The sequence below is a fragment of the Pantherophis guttatus genome, chromosome 2 (genome assembly GCF_059756535.1).
Source record: "Pantherophis guttatus breed Tessera chromosome 2, ASM5975653v1, whole genome shotgun sequence".
Classification (NCBI taxonomy): Eukaryota; Metazoa; Chordata; class Lepidosauria; order Squamata; family Colubridae; genus Pantherophis; species Pantherophis guttatus.
In genome coordinates this window covers 33931749-33954371 of record NC_142064.1, presented here as the reverse complement: position 1 = coordinate 33954371, position 22623 = coordinate 33931749, and the positions used below count along the sequence as shown (strand labels likewise).

The window sequence follows — 22623 nt, the reverse complement described above, 5'->3', positions numbered from 1 at the left end:
CGGGATCAGCCTCCTTAGCGACCCTCCTGGGAGGGAGGAGACAGTTGTCCGAATGGTCTCGTCCCGCGACGCTCCTGGGGCTCCGTCCAAGTGGTTGCAGCGGGAAGTCATGGAGTTGAGGGGAGGCGGGGCGGGGGGGAGAATAGGGCTATCTTAGGGGCCGAAGAAGAGCGGCTGGCTCGGGAAGCAGAAATGCAGCGGGAATCTTGGGATCTTCTGATATTTACTCTGACAACAGTATACGTACCCGATTGGGCTTGCCATAGGGAGCCCGATGCGTAGGTTACTGGCTGGATTAGAAAAATAATTTAACTTGGCTTTCCATGAGTTTAGAGAAAAAGATTGCAGCCAACAAGACTAACTAAATCCTCAGTCTTCTTTTTTTCTTTTTTACTAGTGTAGAAATTAGTGTACATTCAAAGTGACGATAAAGTTATTCTAAGTCTACTAATAGGCGCACTGTTTTAAAATCCTGATAATAGTACACGTGGGCTGCTTAAGCAGGGTACAGAGAAACATAGATCTGTAATCTCCACCAGAACATACACACATGCACAATGCGCATACGTGTCCATCTACGGGTCAACGGTGGAAATCGTAGCATGTTACATCACGGTCGCTCGGTGGAAGAAATGCCTTAATACGCCTTTCCCCCATCTGGCACCATCCGAAGGTTGGGAGTACGATTCCCAAGGCCCCGTACGTCGTCTGGGGACGAGGGGGATGGTAGTTGAGAATGATGGGAGCTGTGGTCGACGCGTTCCATAAAATATTAGATTTAGGAGAGGCTGCTCCAAAACGGCCCTTCCATTTTTGCTTATTTCTTAGGTAGACGTTCTGGGTACGCGTGTTCAAATAAGAGGCTTTATTCAGTCGTGCGCCTCGCAGTCGAGGTGCGGATGATCTTGGCGGCAGGAGATCAGAAAGGGGAATACCGAAATCGCCGGGTCCGTAAGGAACCTTCAGGCCTCTCCCAATCCGCCCCGGGTTCCGAATCCGCCCACCTCAGCCTCCAGCCTATAAAATGCGAGGTTGGCGGGTTGTGCTTTGTTAAGTGCCCCGGCGGCGGACGAGGAGAAGTTCGACCAGCGAGAATACTTCGTCATGGCACCTATTGGAGGGAGCTCTAAAGCAAAGAAGGTAAAAAGGACAAGTGGCCGTTCGGGACGCATTTCTCCACATTCTCTTTTGCAGGGAACGAAAAGCAAGGAAAGTGCCCCTCTTGGTTGGCGAGGTTGCATATTAATAATCACAACGTATTATTCCTCTCCTGGAGGCCCCTTGGGAGGCTCTTGCAAACTTCTGGGAATTAGAAGAACAGAAGCGGTGGCGAGGAATGGTTTCGACTGGTTAGAAGAGGAAAGTACCAACCACGAGTTGAGACAAATGAATGGCAATTAGCTTTTCTCACTTGGCTCTTTCACTGCAATTTTTACTGCTACGGTTAGATCTGTGGCGTAAAACAACCGGGGGTACATAAACCTTGTTCCCATGTTTTTTGTTCTGATTATTTTTTAAATATTCTTTATTTTGTGATGCATATAACGTTTTCTTGTATAATATTTATAGAAGTTAATGTGGGCTGATTTAATTGATGGCAGAAATAGCTGCCCAATTGTATTTCCTGCATTTGGGAAAAGATAAATTATACACACTTTCCATAGTTCTAATTTATGCATCCACAGATTTATGACATAGCAGTCCCATTCTGGGACAATCAGGATTCCGGATATAGCTGGTTCAGTCAAGACTGACAGCTGAGTCACAATTTCCATATATTGAAATACATATTTGTAAATGCAAAAATTGGAATTTTGTCCTTTTAGAGAGCAGATGCATTGTTGACTGCTTTAAAATCGCACATGTAAAAATTAATTAATATTAATTAAAATTAATATTTTTTCTATGATGAGTAGAACTTCTAAGAAAAGTTATATGAGCTAAAGGACAGAACTGACTCTGATAAAAGGTGATTTACTCTTTGTGAAGTGATAAATTTAAATGAAAGTCACTGAAGAAACATAGAAGGATTAGTTAGATTAGTTAACTATTCTGATGAAGAAAGTAATCACATGGAAAACTTGTGAAGCAACAGGATTTTTCATGAAGAATCTCTTTTAATTAATACTAATTGTTAACCCTCTGGTTTTATTAACTTTCAATTTATATAAATTTTACTGATGATTCCCATTACAAAAATTTAGTTTTTTTGTACTATTAAAAATTGCATTGATTATATCAAATTTTATTTTTATTTTTATTTGATTTGTATACCGCCCAATAGGTGACTGAAGCACTAGGAGATTTAAATGAATATGTTGGAAAGATATTAGTAGATATTTCCTATTTAACAAGCTTGTTCATAAAAATGCTAAATATGTTAGAATATTTAATGTCAATACTTAATAATTATTAGCATCTGATAACCTCTGCTTTGGTGATAATACTCCAAGGACTGTTGGAGTGGAATATGAGTTTTTTTACGTTTTTATCCTGCCTTTTTTTTAAAATATACAACTCAAAGTGGCAAAGAATCCTCATTTTCCCCATAACAACAACTCTATGAGCCACGGTGGCACAGTGGTTAGAATGCAGTACTGCAGGCTATTTCTACTGTCTGCCAGCTGCCTGCAATTTGGCAGATCTAATCTCACCAGGCTCAAGGTTGAACCAGCCTTCCATCCTTCCAAGGTGGGTAAAATGAGGACCCAGATTGTTGGGAGCAATATGCTGAGACTGTAAACCACTTAGAGAGGGCTGTAAAAGCACTGTGAAGCAGTATATAAGTCTAAGTGCTATTGCTATGAAGTGCATTGGGCTGTGACTGGCTAAAAATCACCCAGTTTGTTTTTCATGCCCAAGGTGGGACTAGAACTCATAGTCTCCTGGTTTCTAGGCAAATACCTTAACTATTACACTAAATTGGCTTTCATATATTAGTTACTATATGAATTAGTTTGTCTATATAGAAAATGTATAATGTTTGATAATACAGGTAGTCCTTGACTTATGATTACATAGGTAATCCTGGAGATATGACAGATCAATAATAACCATTCAAATAGACCCCCCCCCAAAGCTATATATAACCCTGTTTCAAAGTTAAGAATTCTACAGAAGCCACCCAATCATTTTCCCTTATGGAGAATTCTTAAATTTGGAGAGCCGCTGCAGCATGCCCAACTATCTATTCCTCCCCCCCCCCGGCCAACGTACTGGGTCCCTAAAGCACCGGGCCTGCTTTGCCCCCCTTCCCCTCCCGGATTCCAAACAATCCTCTTCCACCCCTCAAAATTCATTGCTTACCTACTGAAGATGTGCAAAATTCAGGAGGCTGGGAAGGAGCAGGCCATATATTGTGAAACCTGAGCTGATACTGGAGAAAGTAACTTCATTGTCAGCAGACCCATGTCAGGTTACAAACTTCAGGCTTTTCTATTCAGCACGAGGAGAAAACATTTGTGGAGTAACTCAGCAAAGCAAATTCTTTCTTTCAAAGCTGCTTGCTTTGAAAGGTCCATTATAACTTCGAATAGTTGTTAAGTGACGGCTACCTGTGCTTCAGTGCTACCATCAGGTTCACCTTCTTTTTGAAGTTTACAGGGATGCGTTATTATCATTTTAGGGTATTTTAGAACGGCTAGATGCTGGAGAAATTGTGATTGGTGATGGAGGATTTGTCATTGCTCTTGAGAAGAGAGGTTATGTAAAAGCTGGACCTTGGACTCCTGAAGCTACAGTGGAAAACCCTGAAGCAGGTAATGTATATTTATGTATTCATCAAATCAAATTTGAGGGGCTGCCACAAATTTGGAAAATTATTCTCCAAAGTACTAGAGCGCAGGACAAGAAATAATGGTTGGAAACTGATCAAAGAGAGAAGCAACCTGGAATTAAGGAGAAACTTCTTAACAATTAACAATTAACCAATGGAACAGCTTGCCTCCAGAAATCGTGGGCACTCCATCACTGGAGGTTTTTAAGAAGAGACTAGACAGTCACTTGTCTGAGATTGTATAGGTTCTCCTGCTTGAGCTGGGGGCTGGACTAGAAGACCTCCAAGGTCCCTTCCAGTTCTATTCTATTCTAAATTCTAAATCAATTGGATAGTGTCCCAGTTGTAGAATAAACATATTGCTCCAGTCCAGTTAAAATTAGTTATAGATAGTCCTGAACTTACAATAGTTCATGTAGTGACCATTCAAAGTAACAACAGTGAAAAAAGCAACATGACCATTTTTTACACTTATGACCGTTGCAGCATCCCCATGGTCATGTGATTTACTGACTCATGATGGTTGTGGTATCCCGGGGTCATGTGACCATCTTTTGCGATCTTCTGACAAGCAAAGTCAATGGGGAAGCTAGATTCACTTAACAATTGTGTTACTAATTCAGCTTAATTTATTTCAGTTATTCAATCATAATTAATTAGGTAGACACTGTTTGCCACATTCTGTATGTACTACTGAAAATAATTCTATTTATATTTCCTGTTCTTATGAACAGCTAACTTTGTGATTATGATTAAACAAACAAAATGGCTATACTGTTAAATGTGCAGTCTTCCAGATTTTTATGTTTTCCCAATTTCAGAGATACTTTAACAATAGGCTAAATAAAATTACCATCATGTTTAAACTATAGCAGTGTTTCTTAAACTTTTTACTCTTATGACCCCTTCCCGCTTTTAAAAATAATAGAGGATGCTGTGTTTGTATGGGTTATATGTATCAATATTTACCAAAGTAAAATTAATGCATTAATAGAATATTTATTTATAATATTAAATCCATTAGATACTAACAAATATTTTTCATGGAAAAAACCTGAGATGTTTTAACAAATAAAAAAAAATGGAAGAGTGTCATTATTTTACATTTTTGCAAATACCTTCAATATCTGGTAAATAATTTTAATTTCATGGACCCCTGAGAGTGTCTTGGGGGACCCCCAGAGTACATTTTAAGAAACACTTGTCTACAGCATTGTTCTTCTCTCCTCCTTTCTCTTACAATACAGTATACTAGATTATAAAGAGAAAAAGGAGAGGGGAGAATAGTTTTTCATTACACTGCCATTACCACCAACAGAAGTACAATACTTGAATTCAGTAATTTCTTATGTATCCTCTATGGTTTATGCCAAGGATGTCAAACTCAAGGCCTGCAGACCAGATCCAGCCCATGGGGTGCTTAGATCTGCCCGTGGGGCTGCCCTGGAAACAGCAAAGGACTAGCTCATGGTGCCTCAGAGCTCACAAGCCTGTTTTCGCTGGCAGAGCGCTCAGGTCACCACAGGCACCCCTACATGAGTGACGTCAAGCTGACCATGCCCACCCTGGCCACGCCCACCCCCTGAGGTCAAACACAACCCTGATGCAGCCCACAATGAAATTGAGTTTGACACCCCTGGTTTATGCTGTCAGAAGTGTTACATGTTTCAGTAATTTTCAACAACCCTGCACCCCAGAATTGGCAAAATCATTCTTCTTCATTTTAAGAACATCCAGAGAGTTCTTCTGGATCATGTCAAAATCCCATATAGCCTAACTTTTGGTGGCCCGGTACTGCCAAGCAGATGTATTCTGGAAGCTGATAAGCATGGGTGTGATACTCTCTTCCATTCTTGCATCATTGCAACTGAGTTTGAACCGGGGTGAAATCTACTTACCTTCCTTACTGGTTCGGAAGCGCATGCACCCCACGTGTACATCACATGCGCGTGCAGACCTGCACATGTGTGTGCAGACCTGCGCATGCGCATAACCTGTCCATACGCAGAAGGTAAAAAATACATTACTTCCTGGTTAAAACCAGGAAGTAATGACACCCGGGTGGGTGGGCAGAGCTTCGCTCCACCATCGCTACCGGATTGCCGAACCACCAGCTAAGATCGCTACTGGACCGGGCAATCCTATCCGATCCGGGAGCATTTCACCCCTGGTTTGAACATTTGTGTATCTAGAGATAGTAAATTAAGATCAATAATTTTATTTTATTTATTTATTGCAATTTGTCAAACAAAAACGAGAACAAGAATAAGAGAATAAAAATACAATGCTAGGGATGATAGGCACGTTAGTGCATTTAGGCACGCTCCCTCTACTGACGACTTAAGTATGAAGTAAGGTCCACGGAAGTCAGTTTGTAACTGAAACTATGAAAATTTGTAACTGAGACAACTGAATCAGGTAGGGCATTCCAGACTTTGAGAACTCAGAAATCATATTTTTTACAATCAAGTTTAGAACGATTTACATTGAGTTTAAAGCAATTGTTCACGCGCGTTGATAGCCAGAGGCAAAATTGTCCCTGCCAGGGCTTGAAGTGAAATCGAGAGTGATGCTACTATTGTTACCATTAATTTTATTTCCCATATTTTACTCACATTTACTGAAAGTAAAATAATTTTTTTAAAAAAACAAACATTTTGTGAGTGAGATACACTGACAAAAGCTGTCTTAAACTTGTCATGAAATTTAAGAAAATGTTCTGGAAATCCATTTTTTGAAATTAAAATTTTAATTCACTCAGGAGATACTTCTTCTTAAATACCACTTTTACTGAAATTCTATTTATGCATGTACTATTCCTCCCTTCCATTTCATCCATGCAGTAGTAATGTTGAACGTTGCTACCTGAAATTAGATACTGTCTTGATAATTAGTATATATGACTGTATTGCATGTAAAACTCTACCTAACACAATGCCTTATTTCTATAATATCATAGTGGAGGCCAAGCCTGCATAACATCCAGCCTATGGGCTTTATGAGCCTACCCATCAGCCTTAGGCAGTGTGCTGGCATTTTAAAAAAATAACTAACCCACTGCTGCCAAATATTGCTGCCATCAGGAGGAATCTGCAGTCACTGCACGGATTTTCATAGTCACTTGTTTCATGGACACTGCCAGCTGCATTGCTGGTGCCACCCTGCTGGTTATCATGTAGCTGATTGGCACACCAGCAAACCTTTGTAAACTGCAATAATTTTTAAAATGTTAATCTAGCCCTTTCTCTTCTACCAGTATGAGTTCGTGGAACTTTGTCGAGGTTTTTAATTAGATATTATCTTTTAACCTTTGCATGTAGAGGTTTTTCAAATTGATATAAATCACATTACTGTTTTTTTTAAGCAGGGAAAAGAAAGTTAAAAAAAACACTGTTTGCCCAAATCAGCATCTGTGAAGTGAGCCTAATTAGTGTTCCTCCTAATTTAAATGTCTTGTTTATCTGTGTGGACTTACATGTGGAATAATTTAATAATAATTCATCATATACCATTTACAAGCTGTGATGTGCAGAATTTCTACGAGCTAAAGTAATAATTTTTCTAAACAAGTCAATCATGACTTTTTAAATATAATAACAGAATAACGTTGAGTCATTTAAAAACATTAAATCAAGACACAAAACGGGACATAGAATCATAGAGGCAATATGTTTGTTAAAAGATGTTGCTGGTATAGTGCTAACAGTATGTTTAACTCTCGACTTTGTTTCAATATTTTGTAGTTCGTCAGCTTCATCGAGAATTCCTCAGGGCTGGAGCAAATGTTTTACAGACATTCAGCTTTTATGCCAGTGATGATAAATTAGAGAACAGAGGAAACTATGCTGCTGATAAATTTTCTGTAAGTAGTTTCAACCACTTTTTATTAGTAATTTTGACAAGTAAGCAGAGTTTTAAAAATGTGTATTTAATCTTGATACTTTTGTGTTGCTATAGTTTAAGCAAAAGTATTCAGATAGTCCTCGACTTAGGACCACAGTTGGAACCAGAACTTTCATCTCTAAGCAATGCAGTTGTTAAATGAACCACACTCAATTTTACAATCTTTTTGACATGGTCATTCAGTGAGCCACTGTGGTCATTAAGCAAACCACACAGTTGTTAAATGAATCTGGCTTCCCCCACTGACTTTGCTTGTTGGAGGCCCCCTTTTGAAGGCAATGGATGGCAATCAAATGACCACAGGACACTGTAATGCTCGTAAATGCATGCCAGTTGCCAGGCACCCAAATTGTGATCACATCACGGTGGGGTTTTAAGTGCAAAGTGCAAAAACTGGCCATCAGAAACTTTTTTCAGCACCTGACTTAGAATGATTGTTGAACAAATGGTCGTAAGTCAAGGACTACTTGTATCTTTATTGTTAAATTAATATTTAACAACACTAACACTTAATATTAAACAATACTTAGTAGCCTAGATTATTTTTTACATTTTCCCAGTTTCAGGAATGCTTTAACATTAACAGTTAAAGTTTTTTTAAAGAACAAATGGTTGGCACAACATTTTCTTAATCTAGATAAAGTGCTTAATTCTTCTCTACTTGTTTTATAGGGTATAACTATACCAAACATGCAGTAAGAACTTCAAACATTCTTGCCTCAAAATCATTTAGATACCATATTATAAACATGTATGTATATAATATCTAGTATGAGTTTTTCAACATGTACTTCTTGTTTACTTACTTATTTTTATTTATATGGCCGCCTATATCAAACAAGTGATTCTGGGCAGCTAACAGTAATTAAAAATACAAAAAACCCAAAATAAATACATGTTCAGCTACTGAGACAAAAAATAGCTATCAAGAAACTACTGTACTTCATTGGCTCCAACTAACATTCCAAACCCCATGGTTGAAACAAGGTTTGTTTTTCTGTTCTTTGGAATAGGGTTTCTCAATCAATCTGGTGGAATACCAAAACCATATCTTCTGTGAAGTTGCTATTCCCATTGGTAACTGTTGTACAGCGTGCAGTTCAATAGAACAGAATAACAGTTGGAAGGGAACTTGGAGGTCTTCTAGTCCAACCATCTGCTCAGGCAGGATACCATTTCAGACAAATGGTTGTCAAATCTCATCTTAAAAACTTACAGCTTTGGAGCAATTCACAATTTCTGGAAGCAAGTTGTTCCACTGATTAATTGTTCTGTCAATAAATTTCTTCTTAGTTCTAGGTTGCTTCTGTCCTTGATTAGTTTCCATCCATAGCTTCTTATCTTGCCCCTCAGGTGCTTTGGAGAATAACTTGACTCCTTCTTTGTGGCAACCCCTGAGATATTGGAATACTCCTATTATGCCACCCCTAGCCCTTCTTTTCATTAAATGAGACATACCCAATTCCAGCAATCCTCCTTTATGTTTTAGCATTTAGTCCCCAAATCATCTTTGTTGCTCTTCTTTGCACTCTTTTTAGCTGCTTTCCATCATACTAATACTGAAACTCAGGAGTAGAACAGCCTACCACATAGAGATCTCAGCATCCCTTGCATTTTCTATCTCACTGTAAATTTCAAAATAGAGCAGCTACGGTGGCGCAGTGGTTAGAGTACAGTACTGCAGGCTACTTCTGATGACTGGCTGCCAGCAGTTTGGCAGATCGAATCTCACCAGGCTCAAGGTTGACTCAGCCTTCCATCCTTCCAAGGTCGGTAAAATGAGGACCCAGATTGTTGGGGACAATATGCTGACTCTGTAAATCGCTTAGAGAGGGCTGTAAAGCACTGTGAAGCGATATATAAGTCTAGGTGCTATTGCAATTGCTAAATTGCTCACTGAGATTTGGTGATGCAAACATTCTCCTGCCAATTTCTTTGCCATCTGCACTAGTTGCTGGTCTCTTTCTAAATCTAATTCAGAGTGCAGGTTTTGACTTTTAATGCCCTAACAGCTTAAGGACAGGTTACCTGAAAGAATCCCTTCTCCTTTATGTATCTACCTGGATTTTAAAAATTGAATAAGTTCTCCTCCAGGTGCCCTCACCAAAAGAGGGTAAATTGGGTCTCTTGCAAGGGAGAGAATGGCTTTTTTGTGGTGGCACTCCACTTACGGAACTCACTCACCAGAGAGGCTTGACTGGCATCCACACTAACATCGTTCTGGCACCTTTCTATTTTCCAAAGGTTTTGAATTGGCTGTTAATTGTATTTGAAATTATATTGTTAAAGATTTTGAATAAGTGCCTTACAAAACATAAAATTAAAGTGGCCCAAAATTCTCAAGATCTCAAGGAGTATGGCTTTTCAGCCACGTTCTTTAATTTTTTTATTAAATACTGTCTCCCATTCAAGTAGACACTTATTGATGTCCAACATAGGAGAAACTGATGAAAGGAACACTCATGAATATTAGGATGTATAATGAGATCTACGTATGTCTGAACAACCAGTAGATAATTTTTACACAGACTACATGAGGAACTGTTATGGAGGACTGCTGCTGTCACCCCCCCTCCCCCCCGCTGCCTCTCATTACCTGCACAAGTGGGACAGGGACAGGCAAGGGGCCAGATGTAGTCTGCAAGCCATAAAATGCCCAGGTCTAGTCTGGACTCAAGCCATCCCTGATTTAAACTCCTTACCCCAAAATGGGATATTACTACTATTTACATTAAATTGGTCAGAGTCATCTTCTCTCTTAATAAGGCTTCCACAATTTCTGTATCCTTTTGATTGGTTTATCTTGATTAGATGTAATTAATCAGGTTGGGCAAAGATCAAGTTCAAAGGGTAAGCTACACTTCTCCAATACCATATATACTGTATTTCTGTAGGCTACTGAAACTGGAAATGATCAAAGTGTTGCTCCATTCTCATGTATAAAAGTATGCCAGTTAACACTTGACAACCATTGCTTGCTTTGTGGAATTGCTGACTGATAAAATGCACAATACTTTAACAGTGTAATATTTATTTTTAATTTTTTTGTACAATATTATGTATATTATTTAATATCCTGTTTTGAAGAGGCCTGAAGACTTAGCTCTTTACCCAGGCCTTTAATAAGGATAAATGAAGCCTTCTTTTAATCTAGGTTGTTTGTTTGTTTGTTTCCACCAGGTTTGTAATTCTGCCATCTACTCTTTGTTTCTTGTTTCCATGTTTTTAATCACTTGTAAACCACTAACGGTCACTGGGAGTTGGGCAGCATGCATATTTAAATAATGATAATAAAAATTAGCACTTCAATCTTTTCATACCATTAGGGCCAGAAAATAAATGAAGCTGCTTGTGACATTGCGAAAGAAGTTGCTCAAGAAGGTGATGCTTTGGTGGCTGGAGGTGTTAGTCAAACACCTTCATACTTAAGCAGCAGGAGTAAAACTGAAGTGAAAGCAATCTTTCGAAAGCAGTTGCAAGTTTTTATCAAAAAAGAGGTGGATTTCTTGATTGCAGAGGTAAATAAATTTACTGACAAGTGATAAGTATTGCTTATCTGGAAACAAAGACTTTGTTGCTTTATAATAGAAATATCAATGCTTTGGAGCATCAGAATCTATTACTATCTTTATTTTATTTGTACTCTTAATGACATAAGGACAGATGAGGCAAATGGGATTGCAGTGAGGAAAAGGCTTGGCAAAGCTTTATTGTACAAGAAAGCTTTAATTAGTCTGTGTACATCTCCTAGTTGAATTGTATTCTACCTCAGTTGTACTTCAAATTCTAAGACCTTTCTTGATAACATGATATATGCACAGACACATAAACCCACATACATATATGGATATATTTATATCCTTCCTTTGGCATGGTAACCCAGGCTTCAAACTAAAGCATTGAATCGAAGTGGTTAGAAAGTTCTCACATTGAATTAAGAAAAATCACCACTAGTGCTAAGATTTAAAGTAAGCTACTATATGGTTAAAGATACCTTTGGTAGTATGGGTGGGAATGCAACAACTTGCCACAGCCAACTTGCTGTGGAAAACTCACTGCGGCCAACTTGCAGTGGGCAAACTCGCCACGGCCAACTCACTGCAAGACAACTTGTTGTGGGACAATTTAACAACTCTATTTAATTGTTTAAAATAAATACAATTTTTTTAAATTTTTGCCATTCACATTTCATTCTGTCCCTCCTTTTGCATCCTTTCTTTAATGATTCCATTCCATCATTTCTTTCATATTAGTGTGACTTTTGTCCTGCAGCAAGTTGTCCTGCAGCGAGTTGGCTATGGTGAGTTGGCCGTGATGAGTTGGCCGTGGCAGGTTGGTCATGGCGACATAGCGAGCTGGCTGTGGCAAATTGTCATAGACAATTCAGGTAGCCCTTGACTTACTATTAAGTGACCGTTTGAAGTTGCAACGGCACTGAAAAGTGTCCTATGACCATTATTTACAGTTACAACCATTGCAGCATCCCCATGGTCATGTGATCAAAATTTGGCACTTGGCACCTGGCTCATATTTATGACTCAGTTGCAGTGTCCTGGGTCATGTGATCACCTTTTGCACCTTTCTGGCAAAAATAGTCAATGGGGAAGCCATATTCACTTTACAAAAACATGTTATTAACTTTAACAGCTGCAATGATTCATTTAACACCTGTGTCAAGAAATGTTTTGTAACATGGGGCAAACTGACTTTACAACTGTTTCGCTTAGCAGTGAAAATTTGGGGCTCAATTGTGATCATAAGTCAAGGACTACTTGTAAATACCTGGAGCTATTCTTTAAAAACATCTTGGCTGCTTATTTTTAACTTGACATATTACATTTTTTTTTCAATTAAAAAAATGTTCCTCAACTTGTTTTGTAAATACTTTTTGTAAATTGTCGCTAGTATTTTGAACATGTTGAAGAAGCCACATGGGCAGTTGAAACTTTAAAAGAATCTGGGTTGCCAGTTGCAGTTACTCTGTGCATTGGCCCAGAAGGAGACATGGATGGTGTACCACCAGGAGAATGTGCTGTTCGACTAGTTAATGCTGGTAAGATGTTACTTTCATTATCAATTTTGATTCAACTTCAATTCTGGCAATTTCATGGATGTATCTATATAATTTTATTGGCAATAATATAGAAGCAATTTGCTGTTGCGTTCTGGGATACTTTTCCCACTTTCCAAAGTAGCCTATGTTCTGATATTCCTATCCAAGAATTAAGAGTTAAAGAAAAACATTGTGCTTTTATTTCTCAATTTTTGGGGGCTTTTTAGTGGCTTTCATCATGACAAAAATATAGCTTCTCAACATTTTTAAGGTGATTTCATTCATGCATCTTTAAGTGCAGTTAGTTTTACAAAATATTAAAAGAGGTAAATGCTGGGGATTATGTTTAAAAATCCTGACCCTGAAAAGTATTACAGAAAATGTTGTATCTTGTTTCTTAGGGGCTTCTATTGTTGGAGTAAACTGCCACTTTGATCCAGCTATTTGTCTTAGAACTATAAAACTCATGAAGGAAGGTTTGGCAGCTGCAAAACTAAAAGCACACCTGATGTCACAGCCACTTGCTTTTCATACCCCCGATTGTGGGAAGCAGGGTTTCATTGATCTACCAGAGTTTCCTTTTGGTAAGATTTCATTGCTCTTTTTTTATGGTTATCAAGGTAGGAGAAAAATAGTGTAAAAACATTAAAATCACATACATACTCAGATTAAAACTGCACACATAATTTTAGAGAAGACTTGCATATGATTGGTCTGAAATGAAATCTACACTGTCTTGCTTAAAATGCAAGTAAATATTGGATAACTTAAACCAAACTAAAGAAATTTTTCAAGAGTAACCTAAGGTACAAAGGTGTATAATTTAGATTGTGATGATTTCTTCACATATACTTTAACTAGAACTGGCACAGGTACATTAAAATACGCTTGGATGGTAGTTTTGGATGTTTGGATAGTAGTAGGGGAAAATGAAGGAGTTTATATTATTTGAATTTGCCCAAGGATGGAAACCAGTTGAATTAGCTGTTTCCACAACTCTTCCAGTTAAAGTATATTTTGCATTTTCCCTGGGGATGTTGGGCCTGTATTTAATAAATATAGGTATTGATGAAAAGAGTACAAAAATGCTGTTAAATTGGGGGGATGGGGGGGGACACCCTGCAGCATTAAACTTAGAGAAACTGAAAGCTGAGTGGAAAGGAATGTTACTGGTAATTTGTAAATAGAAGGCGACTCCTTCAAGTGATTTTAAGTAATTTTAAGATTCGGTCAATCTTGTGGCAAGAGATCATTCCCAAAGTTGGAGCCCCTCATGACAATGTCTGGAAATTTTTTAGAAGCTAAAATAGAAGTAAATAAATGCATAATTACCTAACTTGGTCCATGGAGCTCAAAGGAAACATCTTGAGGATAATGCTAAATTTTATCGATTCTGTGTATAATATTAACTGAATATTACAATGAATATTTAAAAATTCATATCATTACAGCTTTGGAGCCAAGAATTTTAACCCGATGGGATGTTCACAAATATGCAAGAGAAGCTTACAATTTAGGGATCAGATATATTGGAGGATGCTGTGGATTTGAACCATATCATATCAGAGCAATTGCTGAGGAGCTGGCCCCAGAAAAGGGTTTTTTACCCCGTGCATCTGAAAAACATGGTAGCTGGGGGAGTGATTTGAGTATGCATACTAAACCCTGGGTTAGAGCAAGGTAAGTGTACTTTTAATTTTGGTAGTAAAATAATTGATTTAAAATATAGTTACTCCTCAACTTACAACAATTGGGATCAGAAATTCTGTTGCTAAATGATGTGGTTGTTAAAATTATCTCTCTGCTGCCATCCAGTGGTTACCTGGATTTTTGCAGCTCAGATATTGAAAACTCAATAGAGCCAGGACATATATTATCTCTCTGCTGCCATCCAGTTGATAAACTGAAAGTTTTGAGATCATTTGTTCCAGCCACCTGTCCTATTATAGAACCCATTATTAAGAGATGCCTCACAGAAAACTATCACTAATTGGCTTTTTTGTTTGCATTTAGGGCTAGAAAAGAGTACTGGGAGAATATGTTACCTGCTTCAGGTCGGCCATATTGTCCCTCACTGGCAAAGCCAGATGATTGGGAAGTGACCAAGGGCGATCTGATACAGCAGAAAGAAGCAACAACTGAACAACAGCTGAAAGAGCTTTTCAAGAAACAAACATTCAAATTCAAAACTGTACCTTAAAATTAGCAGCAATTTAAATAAAAATTACAATCATTATTAAATGAAGAGATGATACAGGCAAATGTAATTCATAGATCTCAAACATTATCTACTGTTCCCCCACATGGTTATGAGGAAAAGATTCCTCATCTTTGATCCTATTGAAATAATTTTATTAAATACTGTAGGACCGTCCAATTGAAAGAAAGCAGATAAGATATCCTAGCTAAGCTAGTAAAGTGTTTTTTTAAACTCTGCTGGCTCACTGCAATTAGAAACTGTATAAGGCCAAATTCTGATCATCTTTCTTTTGGTTCCAGTGTTGTAGTTTTGAGATTTCCATAGAAGCACAACACAGTCATGCAGATTCCTGATTACTCTGACATACCACCACCCCACCAGTACCCAGCTTTGGCCATTTCTGCCAGGGGTTCCATAGATGAGTCATGCTTGTGGAACCTGTAAAAATTCCATTATATAAAAGGATTGTTTCTTCAATGGCAATTGCTGGCTCCAGATTTGTGCTTTTAAGTCACACTGCATTCAGTTACATTTCCTCGGCAAAGCCTGGGTTTAGATTGTAGGCAAAGTATGAGTGCATTTTAGGTTAGATACAATTTAGCTTCAGCTGGGTTGCTAACATAATTTTGGGGGTTGGAGCTTTTATGTGGAGCAATGTTTAGCAAAATACCAAGGTACTAAACACTTAAAAAACAGGTATGTTTTCAGTCTCTGATGTTTTCAGTCAACCATCCTCTGACAGATAAAACATATGTTGCCCATTCAGGAAGCCAAATAGGAAAACTTATTCCTACAATAATGATTTTTTAAACTTACTTGTTTGCTTTACATTTAAGCAGAGCCATATTAAATTTTGGTGCTGTTTTCTTGTTTGGGCAGAGGATTCCTATACTGTATTTTAGGGCAGATGTACAAATACTATTCCTGATTTAGATGCTCTTAAAATTATGTGTTTATAGTTTAAGCAGTTCACTCTTCTGATATGGACAAATAAAATTAATAAAACAAAAATTATTGCCAGTTGTACTCTGTCCTTATTAGCTTTTCTGGGCAAAAATAATTAAGAATGTTTAGATTTGATTAAAATAAAATGTGTACTTGTTAGTCCGCACCATGGTTAACTATTTTGCTAAGGCTGTTATTGAGTAACTCAATTGTAATACAGTACAACACTACAGAGAACAAAACTGTAAATCCTAGCAACAGGAGAGTTCTTTCAACTAAACTGTAATGTAACTAACAATAAGTGCTTGAGATGATCATGTTTATTCATTGCATCATGTATATTTTACACACTTTTCCTGCATGACAAAGACACTCAGGGGTGAATGATGTGTCTGGCAAATAAGAATAAAGAATTGTCAAGTCAGTAAAGAAATGGAACAACAGCTCCAGAAATAACTAAGGTTGTGTGTTACTGATGTATTTCTAATAGTTCTACTGAACTACTAAATTCAGATTCAACAGATATCTTATTGTTTGACTTATATCTCTCTTTTAATTAGCACAGGGCTAAAAACTAGTATAAAGCATGAATATAATACTTCCCTATTTTATATAAATCTAATAATATAGTGTAGACCTGGGTATTTTATGGTCTATGGACCACATCCTGCCCTTGTCTGGCCTGTGGCATGGGTAGCAGCAGCAATGGAGGGCAGGGGGGGAGGCCGGTGGCAACCCTCCAAAACAGATTCCAGTTTCTCATGTGGCCTCTTGGAAAAATTGATGTCAAACTTGCCACATTTGGGTGTTTTAAATATGTGTCTAAAGTTTTGGATGTACAATTTATCACATGATATATGCATATATATATATATATATTTTAAAAAATATATAAAAAGTTAATATGCCAAATAGCCATAAGAGAAAAAACCCGCCAGTATCTTTATTAGGCTAAAAGTTAATTTTTTATATGTTCGTGGAAACTTTTATATAAGAAACTAGAGGCAGAGATTGAACTCTAAGAAACCTATTTTGTAACTAAATATAAATATGACTTGTACTTATTTATAAAATGTTTAATCAACCCTGAAATCATTCAATTAAAAGAAATCTGCATATGTGAAGAAGAAAAAAAGTTAAGCAAAAAAAAAAAACCCAGGTAAAGGAAAGTAAGAATTTATTTATTTTATTTTATTTTGAATTTGTATACCGCCCTTCTCCCTGATGACTCAGGGCGGTGAACAGCCAAGTAAAAACATCAAATACAAATATTAAAATACAATTAAAAGATATATATAAATTTGGCCCCATTAATTAAAAACGATAAACAAAACAAAAACACTTAAAAATTAGGCCAGCCCGGCTTGCTGGAAAAAGAAGGTTTTAAGGGCACGGCGGAAGGCACTGAGGTCTTGGATTCTCCTTATCTCTGGGGGCAACTGATTCCAGAGGGTAGGTGCCCCCACAGAGAAGGCCCTCCCCCTGGGGGTCACCAGCCTGCACTGTTTGGCTGATGGCACCCCGAGGAGGCCCTCTCTGTGGGAGCGCACAGGTCGATGGGAGGTCGTCAGTGGCAGCAGGTGGTCTTGAAGATAGCTAGGCCCTATGCCATGGAGCGCTTTAAAGGTGATAACCAACACCTTGAAGCGCACCCGGAAGACCACTGGGAGCCAGTGCAGCTCACGCAGGAGCGGTGTTACATGGGAGCGCCATGCTGCTCCCGTCACTACCCGCACTGCTGCGTTCTGGACCAGTTGGAGCCTCCGGGTGCTCTTCAATGGGAGCCCCATGTAGAGAGCGTTGCAGTAGTCAAGGCGAGAGGTGACGAGGGCATGAATGACTGTGCACAGGGAATCCCGGTCAAGAAAGGGCCGCAACTGGCGAATCAGGCGAACCTGACAAATGGTCCCCCTGGTTACAGCCGTCAGATGTTCCTCTAAGGACAGCTGCATATCCAGGACGACTCCCAGATTGCAAGCCCTCTCTGTGGGGGCCAATGACTCGCCCCCAATAGTCAGTGATGGAGTCAACTGACTATATCGGAATGCCGGGAACCACAGCCACTCAGTCTTGGAAGGGTTGAGCTTGAGCCTGTTCCTCCCCATCCAGATCCGCACAGCCTCCAGGCACCAGGACATCACTTCAAGGGCATCGTTGGGGTGGCCTGGGGTGGAGATTTACAGCTGGGTGTCATCAGCGTACTGATGGTATCTCATCCCGAAGCCATGGATGATCTCGCCCAGCGGCTTCACATAAAAGTTGAACAGGAGGGGCGAGAGGACCGACCCCTGAGGCACTCCACGTATAAGAGGCCTCGAGGTCGACCTCTGCCCCCCTGCCAACACGAACTGCGACCGGTCGGAGAGAAAGGAGGAGAACCACCGTAACACAGTGCCCCCCATCCCCAACTCTTCCAACCGGTGCAGCATGATACCATGGTCGATGGTATCAAAAGCCGCTGAGAGATCTAACAGGACCAGAACAGAGGAGCAACCCCTGTCCCGAGCCCTCCAGAGATCATCAACCAACGCGACCAATGCCGTTTCCGTGCTGTGCCCGGGCTTGAAACCCTACTGGAACGGATCTAGATAGGATGTTTCCTCCATGAATTGCGGAAACTGTCGCGCGACCACTCTCAACAGCCTTCGCCATGAAGCGAAGGTTGGAGACAGGACGGTAGTTGGCCAATATTGCCGGATCCAGGGACAGCTTCTTGAGGAGAGGCCTCACCACCGCCTCTTTCAAGGTGGCGGGGAAGTGACCCTCACTCAACGAAGCATTGATAACACCCTGGAGCCAGCCTCGTGTAACCTCCCGGGAGGCCAGTACCAACCAGGAGAGACATGGGTCCAGTAAACATGTTGGCCGCACTAAGTCTCCCCAAAATCCTGTCCACATCATCGGGAGTCACAGCATCAAACTCCTCCCAGGTAACATTCTCAAGACTATTCCTCGTCACCCTGCCCTGATCTACCCAGTCAGAGTCCAAATCCCCCCGGATCTGAGCGATTTTGTCATACAGGTATTGTCCGAAATCCTCCGCCCTGCCTTCCAATGAGTTGAAATGCATACCTGTATGTAAGAAAATAATATAGACATTCAATACCATGCATACTTATGCATAATACTATATTACTATATTACTATAATGAACAAGTTATAATATGCTACATAAGGAACTCAAATTTACAGGGCTGTTACATTGTAGTACTGGATGCAAATTGCTTCTAGTATTCACCAACAGTTTTTCGAGTGTGTGGAGAGAGCTAACAAACATTTTTGAGGAGCCAGTGAACGGTCTTATTTTTTTTTATCTAAGGTAAACATCTGACCATTATCAAAGTTTGACCATTGTCAAAGTTTTCAAGATCAAGTGATCTCAGATTTGTTCTTGTATGTATTAATAATTACTGTTGGATACTAAATATATAAAATTTAGAATGCAATATCTTGGACAGAGAGATAATCCTTGGACAAACTGGTCAACCCAGAACAAAATAATATATAGTGTTTTAATTTAAGTGCTTCAATTTAAAAAATATGTTTTATATTACTGTTGCACTATTTCATGAAATGTAATACAGTAACTTGAACGTTCACATTGTGGCAACCTTTTCCAAAAATAGAACAAAAGCTCTTTGTGCTAAATGACCAGAAGCCAAAAAATTCTTGAATACAGCTTGTCTACAAGAATCCAAAACCAGTTTTCCTATAAAGCTGCCATCATGGAAGATAATTTTTTCATACCTTGTAAAAAGAGAAATAAATATTAGTAGGACTAATACATCTTATCAATCCAATATAATTATATCTTTAAAAGTTTTTGTCCTAAGAATTACTTAATTACATTAGCTAGCCAGAGGAACTTCCAGATGATTCAGTGTACAGTGTTTCTGAGGTTCAGAATTTAGTAACTTCTGTACAAAATGGCAGAATCAATGTTGGTTGCTAGAAAAATGATTATGTCTCAACTGGGCCAGTAGCAAATGTGTTTGGAATCCTTTGTACATTGCATCTAATTTTAGTGCTCCTATTTGTTGCTACTGTTATTGAAAGAGTTATCTGGACACTCATGAAGATGATGGCTAAATTTCAAAATAGTTTACTGTCACTTGTACCTTTTATCTACTTGTGCCACAATTTTTTACTTAAGAGGTTCCCTAAGCATTAGGGGAGGAATTGACCGATAACAGTTGTTGCCAGAAAATGACCTTGTAGGGCTGCTGTAGGAGTTGGAAAAATCCTGATAATTTACATTTCTTTAATTCTTTGCTGCCATCTTGTGGTTGCCTATCCCAGTTATAGCAACCTTGCCTTTTTGTTATTCCCTTCCCCCAATATTTTTTGATCATATGTCTCCCTAATTTCAGTTTGAAACTAATAGTTCTTGAGGAACATCTCTGGATGACATTACCTTCCTCTTAATCCCAACTCATAGGCAATAACAGCTAATTTAATGAGACAGTCTGAGCTGGAGAAATTTCAGATGGTTGAACCTGAAGATGCGGACAAAGTCCTTGCAGCTGTGAGCTAAGCCATCTATGTTCTGGACCCTGCTGGTTGGTTATGGAGTCATGGGAGATGGCATATAGCTGGAACCAAGTTACTACTTCTTTGCAGTAGGGGATGGTACCACTTACCTTCAATGAGGCCACGATGCAGCCCTACTCAAGAGGCTATCCAATGGTTTCGGATCATGTTAAGCAACTTTTGTCCTATGTCCAACTTTTTAGAAAGAGACTGTTGAGAGGGTAGGTGGCACACAGCTTCAGAGTGCCCTGGATGAAGCAGATTATCTGGATCCTGTTCAATCTGGGTTCAAGCCACAGAACAACACTGAGATGGCATTGGCCATGCTTGCTGCTGATCTCTGAAAGGTTCAGGATGTGGTGGTGCAACTGTCCTGAGTCTTCTGGATCTTTCATCAACTTTCAATAAAATCCTTCTGGACTGATTCAGGAGACTGGGAGGAGGAGGACTGTTTTGTGGTGATTCTCCTCCATTCTCTCTGGCCAGGTCCACTTGGTATTGGTGGACAAGAAGAGGTCAAGAAGCAGGATCCACTCAGCTCCTCTGATGGCTTTGTGATGCAGCCTCTTCTCCTCTGGTCAACTGTCATGGATAGTGCTTGATAGGCCATTTATATACTAGGGAATAATATAACTGAAAAAATATTTCCCCAATATCTGAACTATAGGAGTGAGCACTGAGGTTGATTTATGACATGGACAAGAGCTTCTTGGTTCTGACAGTCAGCTACTACCCTGGTCATCAGTAAAACGTGCCTTTTTTTCTCAGAACCAGCCTCATTAGAGAAAATGCTTGGTTGCTGTTTTACCCACCAGCACGGGTATCAATTGAATGGAGACAAAACAAATTTATACTGGCATATTTTGTGTCAGCTCCCAGAGATGAAAACAGAACATTAAACTGTTTGTCTGGATGTGCCCTGTGAATTCAAGCCTTTATTTGGCAAGAAATAATCCTCCTGAGTTAGATTGGTATTTATTTACCATATGAAGATCTCTGTATGATTTAGTTGTCAAATGTTCTTGATTAAAATAAGCAAATATACTGTAACTTAAGAGAAGTACACTGGTGGGATTAATTCCAGAGATGTAGATATATTGCTCTGTTACAACCAAACACAAGAGATCACTCATCTTAAAACAGAGGTAGGCAACTTTTCAGTTCTGTGGCCCACATGTGATAGCGAGTTGCAAAATACATATGTACACATAAATATACACTGAAATGCACACTTGTATGTAGATGTGCAGCTCTGCCATTTTAGACAATACATAAAAATCTGTATTTTCTTCTGTATTTTCATAGGATTTGAAACCAGATCCCCAAAAAAATTTTCTTACGTTTTATTAAAACCAAACAGTAGTTAATTTTGGATTTGCACATTTAATTTTGGTCCTGTCTTTACAAGAGTTATTTACAGCTAGATAACCACTTTCCATTTTTTACTGGACAGATAACGCCCAAGGCACATATTTAAAAAAGAATTGTAAAGTAACCTTTCCCCTCTACTATCCCTCTATTATCTCTCTGGCAGTGGTGATTGCTACCAATTCGGTCCAGATCTTGCGAACTGGTAGTAACGGCGGCGGGAGGCTCTGTGCATGCGCAGAAGTGCCATGTGTGCTCCTGATGCGAACCGGTAGCAAAGGTAAGTTGGAACCCACCCCTGCTCTCTAGGTATTTGTGCATTCTAGGATAATGGCTTAACATCTACTGTATGTATATATATATCTATTTCATAACATTTTCTATTTAAAGTAACATAAACATATTGGCCAGTATCCTCTCTTTCAGGCTGATACAAGCATTTTCTGTGCCTGGTAAAACGTAGTATGTTGAATCACATTTCCTTGCCTTCAGGTCTTTAGCAACTCTTCTCCTGGTCACCTCAGGAGAAATCAGGTTCTACTCAAACCCATAATCATTCAGCAGTGTAACATAATAAGTCTGCTTCAAGACCATCACCCATGTACTATTCTCAGTATTAATAACTAACAATTTTTCAGGATTAAAACCAACAATTCAATTATCATCATGTTAGGTTGCCAGCAATCATACCTTCTTCAAGATTTAAAATTTCTCCTTTCCAACATATTTTTAAAATGCTTTGTCAGTCTATCAACTGTTCTTCCCTTCTATTAATCCCCCCCCCCAAGCTATCTGTTATGCTCTCAGGTTCTACTAATCAATATCAAAAGAAATAGAACGTTTGGGTAC

The 22623-nt window shown here is 39.0% G+C and overlaps 1 protein-coding gene across 1 annotated transcript; it reads left to right on the top strand.

Annotated features, from left to right (window-relative positions):
- The first annotated feature begins 7 nt into the window (after positions 1-7).
- LOC117679272 (betaine--homocysteine S-methyltransferase 1-like) lies at positions 8-15942 on the top strand. Its single transcript, XM_034441065.3, has 8 exons — positions 8-1140; positions 3626-3758; positions 7519-7637; positions 11005-11196; positions 12584-12731; positions 13133-13315; positions 14183-14411; positions 14745-15942. Exons 1-8 carry the CDS (start codon positions 1105-1107, stop codon positions 14929-14931), a joined length of 1227 nt encoding a protein of 408 aa, XP_034296956.1. The 5' UTR covers positions 8-1104; the 3' UTR covers positions 14932-15942.
- Positions 15943-22623: the final 6681 nt, after the last annotated feature.